General features: G+C 38.2%; 2 protein-coding genes across 3 annotated transcripts in view; one reads left to right on the plus strand and one right to left on the minus strand.

Moving 5' to 3' along the window:
• hyls1 (HYLS1 centriolar and ciliogenesis associated) overlaps nt 1-7,849 on the plus strand; it is a 20,427-nt gene extending 12,578 nt beyond the window's left edge. For both annotated transcript variants that reach the window (XM_059985642.1, XM_059985643.1), the window contains exons 7-12: nt 3,115-3,251; nt 3,588-3,648; nt 5,650-5,713; nt 6,726-6,807; nt 6,891-6,923; nt 7,651-7,849. In XM_059985642.1, coding sequence (XP_059841625.1) covers nt 3,115-3,251; nt 3,588-3,648; nt 5,650-5,713; nt 6,726-6,807; nt 6,891-6,923; nt 7,651-7,782 — 509 coding nt within the window. In that variant the 3' untranslated portion in view covers nt 7,783-7,849. The remainder of the gene's footprint in view (nt 1-3,114; nt 3,252-3,587; nt 3,649-5,649; nt 5,714-6,725; nt 6,808-6,890; nt 6,924-7,650) is intronic.
• Nucleotides 7,798-16,384, minus strand: part of mrpl4 (mitochondrial ribosomal protein L4) — a 24,294-nt gene continuing 15,707 nt past the window's right edge. Inside the window, exons 6-9 of the mRNA XM_059985644.1 lie at nt 15,739-15,845; nt 11,801-11,910; nt 9,835-9,908; nt 7,798-8,011 (exon numbers count right to left, since the gene is read on the minus strand). Of these exons, the coding sequence (XP_059841627.1) occupies nt 7,866-8,011; nt 9,835-9,908; nt 11,801-11,910; nt 15,739-15,845 (437 nt within the window). The 3' untranslated portion in view covers nt 7,798-7,865. The remainder of the gene's footprint in view (nt 8,012-9,834; nt 9,909-11,800; nt 11,911-15,738; nt 15,846-16,384) is intronic.

The raw sequence follows: 16,384 nt of genomic DNA on the forward strand, positions 1-16,384 counted from the left end.
ATTCAGTCATTCAAATCATCTTGTAAGCTTCTTACACTGTTATTTTCCTTGTGAAAGAGCTACTAAGCCTCTCCATCTGCTGAACGTGTTGCTTGGTGTCAACTAAAAAAATAAGCTGAGTGTCTAATTGTTTTAAAAAAATAATGGTATATAAATCAATACAATAGCAATGATAATAAAAATAATATTTGTTTTGGACCTTAGAAACTGAGCCAAGAAGATAGAACAATTTGTAGTACTTTTACAGTGTTGTTGAGCAAAGGAATCTTGGAGTCCAAGTTCGCAGCTCCCTGAAAGTGACTGGTTGATTGGCTGGTTAAGAAGGCATATGGCATGCTCGCCTTTATTAGTTAAGGCATTGAGTTCAAAAGTCAGGATATTATGTTGCAGTTTTATGGAACTGTAGTTACACTACATCTGGAGTATTGCAAACAGTTCTGGTTGCTTTATTATTAGGAATGATGTCAAGGCATGGAGAGGGTGCAAAAGAGGGTTGCAAAGATGCTGCCTGGATTAGAGGGCATGTGCTTAAACGAGAAGTTGGACAAATTTTGGTGGCATTGTCTAGAGAAGTGGAGGCTGAGGGGATATCTGATGAGGTTTGTATGATTAAGAGAGGTATAGAGTAAACAGTATCTTTTTCCAGGGGTTGGAGTGTAATACCAGAGGGCATGCATTAAGGTGAGAAAGGGTATTTCAAAGGAGCTGTGAGGGACAAGTTTTTTTACGGAGTGTGGTGGGTTACTGGAATGTGCTGGTGGTAGAGGCTGCTATATAAGTGACTTTTACATAGGCACATAAATGTGAGGAAAATGGAAGGATATCGACATTGTGTAGGCAGAAGAGATAGTTTAGTTGTCCATTTGATTACTAATTTAATAACTTTTTCATATGCTGTACTGGTCTATGTTCTGAAATGATAAATGTATGTTAGATGTTAAAAGGAATGGGCTTCTTTTGACATGAGGTAGATATTTTGAGTCAAAACAGTATAAATTCACAGGATCAGACCAGGTATTCTTCAATCAGTTCTTTTAACCAGATGCTTATGCTTGTCCTGAATAGCATTTAAAAATATGTCCATTACTATAGTTTCGGTCAGGATTTTATTCCCAATAAACGTGAATCATTTTTCAAACTTCCTTTTGGAAACAATCATTGTTTAGTTAGAGGGGATTTGATGTTTTGTTGTACATATCCTTAATTTGGGAATAACTTTGAAATGAGTTACAAGCTCCTTGGTAATCTTTATAATAATAAATGCCTTGTGTTTAAAAGCGTAAGACAAGATGATTGCATTGCAATCAGTCACAGGTTTGAAACCCTGGTGCCTAGTTAAAGTTGAGTCATTTGGATACTACACTCAGAACCATTCAAACCTCATAGTCATCAGTTTTGTGTCCAAGATGAGGGGTGACTTGTGCTAGGTGTCCATTTTGCTTGTCTATTAATTGCAGAAAGAATTGTTTGGTCATGCATACATTTAGACAAAACATCTCTGCATTTAATCCACTCCTTATGCCTCTGCTCCAGTCTCCAGATAGATAGCCATAAGTGGTGAAATGTGCAGCCTTTAGGAGAATGAGAAATTGTAGACATGTGAAGGTTAAAAAGAATCTGCCTTATTATCTACTATTCTAGTTGTCACAGAACATGATCATCTGTATTTAGTCTCATATCAAATAATTTGCAGTAGATACATATGTAAGGCAAAACATTTAATTCATGAAACAGTTCTGTTGAGAACTGTTATAATACAAACATTTGTATAAAATTTAACAGCCTGGATTTAAGCACTTCAGTGAAAAGGCAAAATTTGGTGGTTCTTTGGGCAGAAAGATGGTCTTCATCAGTTGATTTTTCATGTACATAGAGGAATTTGAGTTCCTCACTATTGCTCAGTCAGTTATAATCCTGTTATAAAAATACTGGAGAACTTTTGCATTGTTTTTAATATAAACATGACATACCAACACAATCTATTGACAGATGATGCAATAGCCACAACCCTACACACTGTCTTTATACATCTAGAGAAGGATGCTTACATGAGAATGCTGTTCTTGGACAAACAGTTCAGCATTTAACACTATAATTCCCTCAAGGCTCGACAAGAAGCTCAGAGTCCTCAGTCTTCACCCAGCCTTGTGCAACTGGATCCTGGACTTCAGATGCCAGCAGGTGGTAAGAGTGGGCTCCCTCGACTCTGCCCTTCTGACACTCGACACAGGTGCCCCTCTCAGGGCTATATTAACTCCCCTCCTTTATTCTCTGTATACCAACGACTGTGTCGCTACCCACAGCTCCAATCTGCTAATTAAATTTGCTGATGATACTACATCGATTGGCCTAGTCTCAAATAGTAACAAGGCAGTCTTCAGAGAAGAAGTCATCACCCTGACATGGTGGTGTCAAGAAAACAACCTCTCCCTCAATTTCAAAAAACAAAGGAGCTGGTTGTGGACTACAGCAGAAATGGAGACAGGCTAACCCCTATTGACGTAAATGGATCTGTGGTTGAGTGGTCTGTGTTTGCATGCTGTGTGGTGAAAAAAGCACAACAGATGGTTGAAGAAGTTTGGTATGGGCCCCCAAATCCTAAGAACTTTCTACAGGGATACAATTCCCATACAGGGTTCCCGTACCAGGCAGTGATGCTGACTGGCTGCATCACTGCCTGGTATGGGAACTGTTTTTCCCTCAATCATAGGACTCTGCAGAGAGTGGTGCAGATAGCCCAGCGCATCTGTAGCTGTGAACTTCCCACTATTCAGGACATTTACAAAGACGGGTGTGTTTTTAAAAAAAAAAGGGGGGGGGGCCTGAAGGATCATTGGGACCCGAGTCATGCCAACCACAAACTGTTCCAGCTGCTGCCATCCGGGAAACGGTAGCGCAGCTAAAATAAATGACCAACAGACTCCAGGACAGCTTCTTCCACCAGGCCGTCATACTGATTAATTCACACAGATACAATTGTCCTGTTGTACATATTATTTATTATAAATTGCACATTTAGATGGAGGTGTAACGGAAAGATTTTTACTCCTCATGTAAGTAATAAAGTCAATTCAATTCAAAAGTAACTTTTGTTTCACGAACTTTCTTTAAAAGATGCAGGCAGTGAATTTGGACAGATCAGATTTCAGCCCCTTGGCAATATAGCAGAGTCTGACACAGAAAGTGAAGAATTCAGCAGCGTGTTCAGAAGGCGACCAAATTCTGCCCAGCCTTTCTTCACAAAAGATCTGGTAAATAATTTGAAGTGTCTTGCTTTTTTGGGAAAGGACGTTATTTGTCTAGTACATTTAATAGCTGAGCAATATAAAATTCTTTGTGTAGTTTATACATGTCCATTTAATCAGTAATATTTTCAATATAGAAATAAGAGTAATGGAAAATAACTTTTGAGATGTGAGACATTATGGAGTGTATTGACAAACCCCATTAACTTGATGTACATTTAGTACTAAACTTGCATGGTAAAGGGATTTTGTGCTGATAAAACTTACTTTTCCAAGGCTTGCTGAGACCATACTAACAAGCCTTGTCACTTTAAAAAAATAATAATTTTCTTTCTGCTGTAGTGGAACCAAAATCTTATAGGAGGCGAAGGCTACAATTGTCTCTCAAATGCACCAAAGTCATGTGAGTGATTACATTTTATGTTTTCTATATTAGCTTCTAATTTAAGAGCACATTTCAATCTCATACAAAGTACAAATTCTCAAGGAAACACACACAAAATGCTGGAGGAACTCAGCAGGTCAGGCAACATCTATGAAAAAAATTAGAGTTGGTGTTTCCAGCCGCCTTCTGGTCCAGAAAGGAGTCAGACTAAGAAGGTGGGGGAGGGGAGGAAAAAGTGCATGGTGGCAGGTGATAGATGAAACTGGGAGAGGGGAAGGGGGTGAAGTAAGGAGCTGGGAATTTGGTGAAAGAGAAAGGGTTAGTCATGTTAGGAAGACATCCCTGCAGAAAGCGAGAAGTTGTTAGAAAAGATGTCTCCCTTGTCCACTTGTGCCTCCCCACTGATCTCACTCCTGGTACTTATCCTTGCAAGCAGGACAAGTGCCACACCTGCAAATCTGTTGGGAGTTATTCACTGTGTACGGTGCTCCCAGTGTGGCCTGCTGTATATCGGTGAGACCCGACGTAGATTGAGAGACCGTGTCGTTGAGCACCTTTGCTTCGTCCACCACAAAAAGTTTAATTTCTGGATAACCACCCATTTAAATTCTACATCTCATTCCCATTCTGACATGTCAGTCTATGGCCACCTCTACTGCCATGATGAGGCTACACTCAGGATGGAATAGCAACACCTTGTATTCTGGCTGGGTAGCTTCCAACCTGATAGCATGAATGTTGATTTCTTGAACCTCCGGTAACTGCTGGAATTAGTTTTATGTATTGTAACTTCAGAACATAAAACTAATTGAAAGAAAAACATTGCGCTGGGATAACATTAGTTTCATTTTACTTTTCAGGGAGGTGTGTAAATATGATGTGGTATGATGATGCGTGCCAGTCACATACTTTTGCATATAGTCTGTAATATGTAAACAAAGATGACAATCAAAAACATGAACGTCGATTTCTCAAACTTCAGTAATTGCCTCCACTCATGATTCCCCATTGTCACTATCTACTCACCTGGCCATCACCTCCCTCTCGTGTTCCTCCCCTTTCACTTCCTTCCATGGTCTTCTGTCAGACTTCCCCCTTCTCTAGCCGTTTAGCTCTGGTATTTCCCGCTTTACAAATGTTCACTTGATCCCACTTTGCTTTTACAAAAGACCTACATTACTAACCTGTTTTTGCATTACAAAGAGGATTTTTGCTTTTAGGAAAATTTTTCTCATGAAAATTAATGGTTCTTCGCTTTATGCCATTGGAATGTTCTACCTTTGTAAAGGGGGAGGGACACCTGTAACCAACTCCCCCATTTTCATCTATCACCTACCGCCTTGTACTTCTTTCTGTCCCTACTCACCCCATTTTCATCTATCACCTTCTTATTCCTTCCTTTCCTGCAGAAGGGTACAGCCCAAAATGTCAGCTGTTTACTTTTTACCACAGATGCTTTTGACCTGCTGAGTTCCTCCACTATTTTGTGTGTTTTGCTTTGGATTGCTGCAGATCTTCTTGTTTGTGTGAAAAATTGTCAAAAGATGTTTTCTAAAGGTATTATTGAAATTTAAAGGTCATCAGAAACTTTGAACTAGTTCTCTATTTTTGCTTTAGTTTTCACTGCATTAAGGATATTGCCTTTACTTGCACCCTGAAGCTGGCTCTCAATTGTGTAGTGTATTCATTGACAGAAGATGTAATAGTGTTTGGTAACATTCCTATAAAAATAAATTCCAGCTTTAACTTCTCTCTAAGCCTGGGCACACTGAGGTCAGTATTGCCAGTGGTCCTATTTTTTTGTGAGGCTTTGAAGTTTGGGAAAAGTCCCTAACTATTTGGGCATAAGATCCCATTAAACTTCAGACATTTCTTAACTTGGTTTGTAGAACTGAGATCTGGAAATTGCTTAGAATAAACCTTGAAATGGTTGGTAATTTGTTACCTATGCTTTGAGATATTAGTATGTGATGGAAATTCTCATTGTTATTTACCTTTTTCAAAATCAATATATGGCAGTTATAAGACCAATAATGGATCATCCTCACACAAGAAACTTAAAGAAAACTGATCCTGTTGCAAAGTGAGTGTTGGCTTCTTTAATTATTTCTATTCCATGTATAATTCAATTCAGGATTATTTTTCTGTTTGACAATTGTTATATGTACCTACTGTTTCCTTCACATCACTCTAATCTGTCAATTACACTTTCATGAAGTAGTTCAGATGCATTCAGTGTCCAAGACCAAATACAGCTACTTTACCAAAGAACTCAATCCATACTCTCATTATATTTCCTTGTATCACTGGAGGCTACTTTATCGACCTATTTTTCCACACACCCATTAGACTGATTCTCTTAACAGCCATAAAAATAATTTTATAATAAAAGTTAATCTATCAACCAGTATGCTTTTGGGGTGTTAGAGGAAAGCAAAGCTCCAGGAGCATATATAGTCATAAAGGCAATGTTTAAACTTCATAAATGGCACTTAGGATCAGCAGTGAACATGGGCTACTACAGCTGTAAGGCAAAGCACAATCTCGTGCACAATGACATTCTATTTCTTTTAAATAATGTTGACCCTGACTTGTCTCAGTTGAAAGATCAAGTTTAATTGCTATATTTGACAGTTTCAAAATTGGGGTTAGCCTTTTCACTATTTTCTTGGGTAAAGAGAAAAGATAATTGTTAGGGGGCTCTGAGGGAAAAGGAAAAGAAATGAATGTAGAGGTGAGAGAATTAAATTTGTTAACTATACAACCATTGTTGTGAAAAATATGAATGCTACATACTTTGCAGTAAAATTAATTCATAGTTTGTTTCTGGTACTTATCACCTTAATTCCATGTGTGATTCTGACTACCATGACTACAAGTATGATGTTACTAAAGAATTCCAGGAAAAATTTCAGAGTTGGAACATTTTCATCCAAATCATTTTCACTAATACAAACTTCAGACCCAATTTTTTTCTGTATCTATGATGCTGCAGTTGAGTTCTTAAATAAACTGGGGACAAATTTAAGAGCTAATGTTCATATCCAGTCTTATGAACATGGATTTTACTGGCAGATTTCACTTTTTATTGTCAGATATTTTGAATACAAGCGAAACTGGGAAACTTTCAAAACACCTGGAGAAAAGGATAGGAAAGAATTACGATGGGGTATAAGGGTATGTAACCTACTTAAGGAAATAGCATTGTCTAAAACATTAGCACTATTGGATAAACCTCAATTATGAATTTTCTTTTTCAGGAACAAATGCTTTATAAAAGTCAACTACCTCGGGTATGTAATACTTTAAATTTTCTTACTGCCTTCCCGCATCAGTTTTCCACAATCACTGCTAGAGGACAAATTGACTTATAGACAATAGACAATAGGTGCAGAAGTAGACCATTCGGCTCCTTGAGTCTGCACCGCCATTCTGAGATCATGGCTGATCATTCACTATCAATACCCAGTCCCTGCCTTGTCCCCATATCCCTTGATTCCCCTATCCATCAGATATCTATCTAGTTCCTTCTTGAAAGCATCCAGAGAATTGGCCTCCACCATCTTCCGAGGCAGTGCATTCCACACCTCCACAACTCTCTGGGAGAAGAAGCTCTTCCTCAACTCTGTTTTAAATAACTGACCTCTTATTCTCAATCCATGCCCTCTGGTACTGGACTCTCCCAACATCTGGAACATATTTCCTGCCTCAATCTTATCAAATCCTTTAATTATCTTAAACGTTTCAATCAGATCCCCTCTCAATCTTGAATCATGATTGTCATTATAATTTGATTTACATCATTTAAAAATCTGTTAAGTAATAGAACTCTAATCACTAAATCATTTTAATGTTTCTAAGATGTTTGAATATCACTTGGCAAATAGTTATATTTGGCATGTTATTTAATTGAAATTATTGAAAATAGATTTCCTTTTTATTGCTAATTTGGCTTTTATACAAGCTTCTAGATAACTAGCACTATCAAAAGCATAACATTTATTGATTTTTGCTTTTCAGAAACCTCAACATGTTTATGTTCCCAATAACTACATTGTACCAACGGACAAGAAAAGATCTGCGTTACGATGGCAGATTAGACATGAATTGGCAAATGGAACTATTCCACAGAAGGTTTTCTGCTCCTTGTAGCTACACAGGCAGACAATCAATTCAATTATTTTATTGAAATAAAATAAAAGCTTATTTTTAAAACCCATTTTTACACTTTATTCTCAAGAAAAGTCACTGTAAGGTAGTTTGAATGGATAGATGGGGGAGAATCTGGTATCATGCCACAAAAGCTTCTTCTCTAGAAAACCAACTGCATCCAATGTTAGAACCAAGGTCTCATGTTTCAGCATGCTGTAAACATTCAGTGCTGTAAGAGAATGCAGCAGAATTTCAGAAAGCTATGATCAATGTTACAATAATATTATTTTTAAATTACAGGTTGACCTAAGCTTATATAGTAGTGCACACAAGAGGTTGTTCACATTGACCAGTTTTTCATCTCAATTCCTAGAAGGCATTTAATAATTTGCTTTCTCATCTGTTTTTACTAAATCAGCTGCATCATGCTAGCAACTCAGACTTGTAAAAAAACAGACAAAATACTAAAGAAATGGCAAGGTTGCTGCCTGCTGTGTCACAAGACACAGTAAGGAATGATGGTTATTATTAAATATTAATGAAAAATAGGTGATTCTGAGTATTTCTGAACTAACTCAAATTCAAATATAATTTGCATAACACTGCTAAAAGCCATAATTTGTAGTAATATACAACTTACCTGCAGACTTGATTAAAGACGTGCAAAAGTTTTAATACAAGACATAATACTCCTTGACGTACCAAATTCACACAAGATTACACTTCCTGGGGCTCACAGCAATGTGCAACAATTTTGTTTTGAATAATAGTCTGGCAACTGAGCTCTGACCATTTTGGCCAATGCAGCTTTTTGAATTAGGGCCAACAAAACTTATGATTGATTAGTTAATCCAACCAGAATTTTTTTCTTTTTAATTGAGAAACAAATTATGTGACCATTTTGTTACTTGGTGATGTGGAGGGAAGGGATTAGGTTGTATTGTTATGACTTTATGTAAAGCAAATATGTCATCTGCAGGTGTGTCAAAAATCTAAGTTGAAAGAAATAATCTATTTAATGTTTATGTTTTACATCCCCACGAAAGATTCCTTACAAGATTTTTTTTCCATTATCTCAACTGTTTAGCTTGTGATTTAGGAAGTGTGTAAGGACAATTTGTATAATCTGAATAGCTGTCATACAGGGGTAGCCTATAGCTATTGTTAATGAACAAGATCTTGCCATGAATTCTGTACATTTTCTTTAATTAATAGAGCCTGTTCCAGAAATAATTGCAATCTAAAATGGCATGAAATTATCTTTCTTGGAACAATAGTTGGAAGGTGAGATTTCCCCTCACTCCCTTTTCAAAATTGAGATTGGAAATGGATAGCAGTTTCAGATATTAGGTCTTTACAGAAATTAGTATCTGAAATAATCATTGATCTTGTGGATAGTCAGGAGGCTTTTTCCTAGGGCTGAATTGGCTAGCAAGAGAGGGCATAGTTTTAAGGTGCTAAGAAGTAGGTACAGAGGAGATGTTAGGGGTAAGTTGTGTTTTTTTTAAAAACGCAGAGAGTGGCGAGTGCGTAGAATGAGCTGCCGGCAGCAGTGGTGGAGGCGGAAATGATAGGATCTTTTAAGAGACTCCCTGGATAGATATGTGAAGCTTAGAAAAATAGAGGGCTATGGGTAAGCCTAGGTAATTTCTAAGGTACAGCTTTGTGGGCTAAAGGGCCTGAATTGTGCTGTAGGTTTTCTATGAAATTTATAGCCTGTGGTTTTGTGTGAAACAATCTGATATCGTAATATCTTTGGCCTATCATTTGATGAAAACCTAATGCAAAATGAATTAGGAAAAGAAATTTCATGAATGGCAACATATTAAAAACGCCATTCACTTTTGAATTAGAATTGGTATTGAAAAATTAGAATAAAGTGTTCTGTGAATTGTTTTTGATGAAGTGCAATTTGGGAAACAATCATTTAATTCAGCTTCAAGAGAGTTCTGAATATGGTAGTTGTTGGGTTATGTTATTCTTCCCTCTGCACCTTTTTTGAAACAAAATTACTTTTACCAAACAATGTTAATACTAAAGTAACAATCTTACCCAAGACAGGCATCACCGTTATAGTTTTGGAATGTTTTGTTGCTTCCAAAATATTTTCTGGCATTTTTTCATTACTAAATGAATAAACAAGTGTTAATACATTTCACAATATATAGAAAATTTAATTGATTCATCTAAATTTAAAATATCTTCTTATAATAGGTTGGGTAAACATATAGATTTTCTCCTTGTATTAATGGGGTGGAAAACATTTTTCTTCAGATCAAGAACTAAGTATGACATTTTCAGGCCATTATTTACAGAGCGCAGGAAGAGGCCCGTGACCCACATTGTTGTTCTGAACTAATTAAATTAGCAGTCAAATGCCTGACTGAACTCAATCACTCTTGCCTACACAATGTCCTTATCACTCCATTTCCTACACATTGATGTAAGAGCCTCTTTAAGACCCATTTGTACTTGCTTCTTTGTTTTTAAAAAAACTTGACTTGTACATCTTTGAACTTACCCAAGCTCACCTTAAATGCATCTCTTTTGGTATTAGACATTTCAATTCTGGGAGAAAAGTTACTGGTTGTCGACTGTATCTATGCTCAATATTATAAACCTCTATCAACTCTCTCCTGAGCATGTGCTGCTCCACAGAAAACAACCTAAATTTTCTAATCCATGCAGCTTCCTGGTAAACCTCTTATGTACCCTCTCCAAAACTCCAACATTTTTTATAATGGGGAAACCAGAAAAGAATGCAATTCTTCAGCCACAGTCTAACTACAGCTTATAAAGCTTTTAGCAAAACCTCCCAATTCTTGAAGTCAGTTTCTCTCAACTAATAAAGGCAAGCATGTCATAAGCTGTCTTTTATACCCTATCAACCTGTGTAGCAACTTTTTGGAGCTCAGAGCATCAACACCATTTAATGGACTTGCCATTAACAGTGTAATGTCCCTTTACATTTTTGGCCAAGTTAAACTCCACCTGTCATTTCCTGTGCATATCTGCATCTGTTCTATATCCCATTGTATCCTTTAGTTGTATTTTGGATAGCATTGAAGACTGCTAATTTTTGCATCATCTGCCAACTTGCTAACCCATCTACAGTTTCATCCACATCACATACAAATAACAGAGATCCCAGTACAGATCCCTGTAAAACACAGGTAGTCAGAGATCTCCAGCCAGGATAAGTCCCATCAACTCTTGTCTCCTATGGGCAAACCAATTCTAAATCCAAATGACCAATTCACCATGGTTCCCATGCATCTTAATCTTCTTAATAACCCTACAGTAAATGACATTGTCAAATGCCTTACATCCATGCAAGGAGCAGAATTTGGCCACTCAGCCTGTCTAGTTTCCCCACCATTCCATCATGGCTGATTTATTATCCCTCTCAATCCTATTCTCTTGACTCTAGCATTTGATGCCTTGACTAATCAAGAACTTTTCAACTTTAAATATACTCAATATCTTGGCCTCTACAGCTGTCCATGGCAATGAATTCCAAAGATTCACCACTCTCTGGCTAAAGAAATTCCTTCTGACCTCAATTCTAAATGGACATCCCTCTATTCCAGGAGTTCCCAACCTGGGTGTCCATGGACCCCTCGGATAATGGTAGGCAGTTTGATTTTTGCTGCAATAGCATGTCCAATCTTCTGTGTACCTCAAATAGGTAACTTTTGTATACCCATAATAATTGCAAGAATATCAATCAACAAGTCAGAGATAAGAGGGAGACAAGTTACAGTTTCCCATTAGCTATTTTGATAACACTTGGGTGCTGTGGCAGGGAAGACGTCTGATTCAAGGTAGTTCTGTGAATGACAAAATAGGGTCAGAGTAGGGCAAAGTGAAAGAACCAGATACTGGCACTATAGAAGGGGTCAGCTTCAAACATTTTCATTTAATTAAAATGCTTGAACCAATTCTCAAGATTTAAAATTAAATTAACTTCCAGCTTGTAAAAGATTTAACCTTCACATCATAAAAAAAAAGTACTCACACATCAACAATCAGAACAGAATCTCCCCAGTGCCTATGTGATACCAAGTCACGAAGATACTGAGGATCTGGGCTTGGCATCTCCAAAGAATCAATAATATGAAGGTAATCCTAAAAACCAAACAATAAGTAGTTAACAGGAATTGTGATGGTGGATGTTATTTAAAATAAAAACAGAAGGCTAATGAACTGGTGAAACACTGAGAATATGATGCACCAGTCCAGTTATGCTGGCAAATCTTTATTTTCTAAAGTTATTCCTTAAAGCCTTGCAGGTAGTTAAAAAGTTTAAAATTATTTAAAATGACCAACTTAAATCAGGACAATATAGCAGAGCTTAGAAATATTGAGAGATGTCTCTGTGTGGGCCAAAGAGCCTGTAATGTGCTATAGATTTCTATGTTTTGTGTTCTAACCCATCAATGGTGGGAGGATTTAGAAACTGAAAAGACATCTCACTTAGTAGCTAGCATATGGTCATTAAATAGATAAATCAGAATCAGGTTTATTATCACTGGCATGTGACATGAAATTTGTTAACATAGCAGCAGCAGTTCAATGCAATACATAATATAGGAGAAAAAAAAGTAATAGAAAAAAAAAGTAATAAGTAAATTGTGCAAACAACAGAAATAATATAGATTTAAAAAGTGAGGTAGTGTCCAGGGGTTCAATGTCCATTTAGGAATTGGATGGCATAGGAAAAGAAGCTGTTCCTGAATCGCTGAGTGTGTGGCTTCAGGCTTCTGTACCTCCCACCTGATGATAACAGTGAGAGAAAGGCATGCCCTGGGTGCTGGAGGTCCTTAATAATGGACACTGCTTTTCTGAGACATCGCTCCTTGAAGATATCCTGGATATTTTGGAGGCTAGTACCCAAGATGGAGCCAACATTTACAACACTCTGCAGCTTCTTTCGGTCCTGTGCAGTAGCTCCCCATCCTCACCATACCAGACGGGTGCAGCCTGTCAGAATGCTCTCCACAGTATATCTATAGAAGTTTTTGAGTGTATTTGTTGACATACCAAATCTCGTCAAACTCCTAATGAAGTATAGCCACTGTCTTGCCTTCTTCATAACTACATCAATATGTTGGGACCAGGTTAGATCCTCAGATATCTTGACACCCAGCAACTTGAAACTGCTCACTCTCTCCACTTCTGATCCCTCTATGAGGATTGGTATGTGTTCCTTTGTCTTACCCTTACGTAAGTCCACAATCAGCTCTTTCGTCTTAATGATGTTGAGTGCCAAGTTGTTGCGACATCACTCCACCAGTTGGCATATCTTGCTCCTGTATGCCCTCTCATCACCAGCAACAATGTTGACATACCAACAATGGTTGCATCAGCAAATTTATAGATGGAACTCGAGTCATTCCTAGCCACACTGTCACGGCTATATAGAGAGTAGAGCAGAGGGCTAAGCACACACCTCTGAGATCCACCAGTGTTGATCATCAGCGAGGAGATGTTATCACCAATCTGCGCAGATTGTGGTCTTCTGGTTAGGAAGTTGATGCTCAACTTGCAGGGGGAGATACAGAAGCCCAAGTACTGAAACTTCTCAATCAGGTTTGTGGGAATGATGGTATTAAATGCTGAGCAATAGTCGGTGAACAGCATCCTGACAAAAGTGTTTGTGTTGTCCAGGTCGTCTAAAGCCACGTGAAGAGCCATTAAGATTGCATCTGCCATTGACCTATTGTGGTGATAGGCAAATTGCAATGGGCCCAGGTCCTTGCTGAGCTAGGAGTTCAGTCTAGTCAACCTCTCAAAGCATTTCATCACTGTATATGTGAGTGCTACTGGGTGATGGTCATTAAGGCAGCTCACATGATTCTTCTTAGGAACTGGTATAATTGTTGCCTTTTTGAAGCAAGTGAGAACTTCCACCCATAGCAGTGAGAGGTTGAAAATGTCCTTGAATACTCCCACCAGTTGGTTGGCACAAGTTTTCAGAGCTTTACCAGGAACTCCACCGGGACCTTCCTCCTTGTGAGGGTTCACTCTCTTTAAAGATAGTCTAACATTGGCCTCAGAGACGGAGATCAAGGGTCATCAGGTGCAGCAGTCATCTTTGCAGCTGTAGTTATATTCTCCCTTTCAAAGCGGGCATAGAAGGTGTTGAATAGCAACATTGCCATTCATACTATTGAGTTTCACTTTGTAGGAAGTAATGTCTTGCAAACCCTACCAGATCATCGTACATCCGATGTCACCTCCAACCACATTCAAAATTGTCACTTCGCTCTTGAGATAGCCCTCCACAAATTATACCTGGTTTTCTGGTACAGGTCTGGGTCACCAGATTTGAATGTCATAGATCTGGCCTTCAGCGGACGACCTACCTCTTGGTTCACCACGGTTTATGGTTTGGGAATGTACAGCAAGTCTTTGTAGGCACACATTCATCCACACAGGTTTTAATGAAACCAGTAACAACTGTAGCATACTTAACCAGGTTCAAAGATGAATCCCTGAATACAGTCCAGTCCACTGATTCAAAGCAGTCCTGTAGGTACTCCTGTGCTTCCCTTGTTCATACTTTCTTGGTCCTCACTACTGATGCTGCAGCCTTAAATCTCTGCTTATACTCAAAACAGTAGTAGTACAGCCAGATGATCAGACTTCCTGAACTGAGGGCGTGGAATAGCACAGTAGGCATTCTTGATGGTGGTGTAGCAATGTGTGTTGTTTTCCCTAGTATTGCAAGTGATCTGTTGATGGTAATTGCTTCGTGATTTTTTCAGAATGGCGTGATTAAAATCTCCTAAAATGATGGTGAGGGTATTAGGGTGCACTGTTTCATGCGTTTTGATCCCATTGCTCAGATCATTTAAAGCCTGACTGACATTGGCTTGAGGTGGAATGTAGACTGCTACCAAAATGACCCCGGAGAACTCTCCTGGTAGGTAAAAAGGATAGCACTTAACTGCTAGATATTGCAGGTCTGGTGAGCAGAATTGGGACAGCACTGATACATTTGTGCACCAAGAAGGTTTGATCATGAGGCATACTCCACTTCTGCTTTTGAGCGACTCTAATCTATCCTGACAGTGTATAGAAAACCTGTCGATCTGAATTGCTGCATCCGGTATGGAAGGGGTTAACCAGGATTCTGTGAAACAAAGGACACACGTGGTCTCAATGTCCATCTGATTCAGCACCCTTGCTCTGAGATCATCGATTTTATTCAGAGACTGCACGTTGACCAGCAAGATATTCGGTATCGGTAGTTTCAAAACCCTGTTTCCTCAAACGCACTTGTATCCCTGATCTACAGCCATGCTTCCTCTATGGAATCATACGTACGTGCTTCCGTCCACAATCAGTGTTGTTTCCATCAGTTCTAAACAGCAAAAGTTCATTAAAACGCATTAAGACATCTGTTGACCATACTGACCTTGGAAGCAGTTGTGCTTTTTAGCTGTATCAGGCTGAAACAAGAATATTTAATCATATCTATTGATAGTACTGCTGCTACTCAAGTCGCCCCTAGGTGCCCCACATAAATTTCTATGAAATTAGAATACATTTTTAAATAGCTTAATTTTTTTCAGTCTGAAATCTAACCACTGCAATGAATGGAATTTTGTGCAGATTCTAATCATTTACTTTATTAGAAATAATTTTTATAGAAGAAATGCCATGCATCCAGATCTCACTATTATAAAACATTTGCAAAATAAATTATTTCTCTCAAAAAGTACATCTTTATTAAAAAGTTAATAATCAGGTGCTTTCTTAATTAATCCACATTACATGAATGAGAGTACATTAAGTGGGTGAACAACTGCTCTACATGTAATTATAAATATAATCACTCTAGTTAAATATACCTCTGCGTCACAGCTAGAAAGACATCACACCAGATATACAGTCAAGTGAAGAAGCAGATGCAAATTTTGTAAATCAGAATATGAAAAATGCACTTACCTGTGCAAGCTTCATGGTAAGAGCTATTTTCATGCCCAGTACGCGAACTTTCATGGGCAACATGTAATAATAACTAGTTGGCCCTCGAGGACCATGGGAAACACCACCTATGGAAAAAAAACAATGCTTATTGTGCTTGGGGCAGATCTTTGTCCAGCTTATCACTTACTCAATTCTTTCCCAGACCACCCACCCACCCTCTGTAAAGCTGCTGTGCATCAATTGTTTTAATATAAATAACAAACAGTGTTACAAATTTTAAGGCATAAGAACACATGAAAATCGAAAAAGCAGAGAACTGTAGAGTTGCTTATCTGTGGAAAGGGATGGAGGAGATGTTGTGGCTAGTGGTGGGATATTGTTACGGCTGAAGGAAAAGATTAAAAATGATGCACTGACTGAGGAGGCTAGTAGGGAGAAAAGTGAGGAATAGTGAGATGGGGTGAGAACAGCAGTCCGAGAAATGAAGAAAATGAGAGAGGCGTCTCCAACTATTGTAGAAAAATGGACACATTTCCTGAAAAAGGACATTTAAGATATCCTGGAATGGAAAGCCTCCTCTTGAGAGTACATGCAGCTGACATAGAGAAATTGAAGAAAGGAATGACATTCTTTACAAGCAACAGGGCGGGAAGAGTGTAGTCCA

Source organism: Hypanus sabinus, chromosome 12 (assembly GCF_030144855.1).
Source record: "Hypanus sabinus isolate sHypSab1 chromosome 12, sHypSab1.hap1, whole genome shotgun sequence".
Lineage (NCBI taxonomy): Eukaryota > Metazoa > Chordata > Chondrichthyes > Myliobatiformes > Dasyatidae > Hypanus > Hypanus sabinus.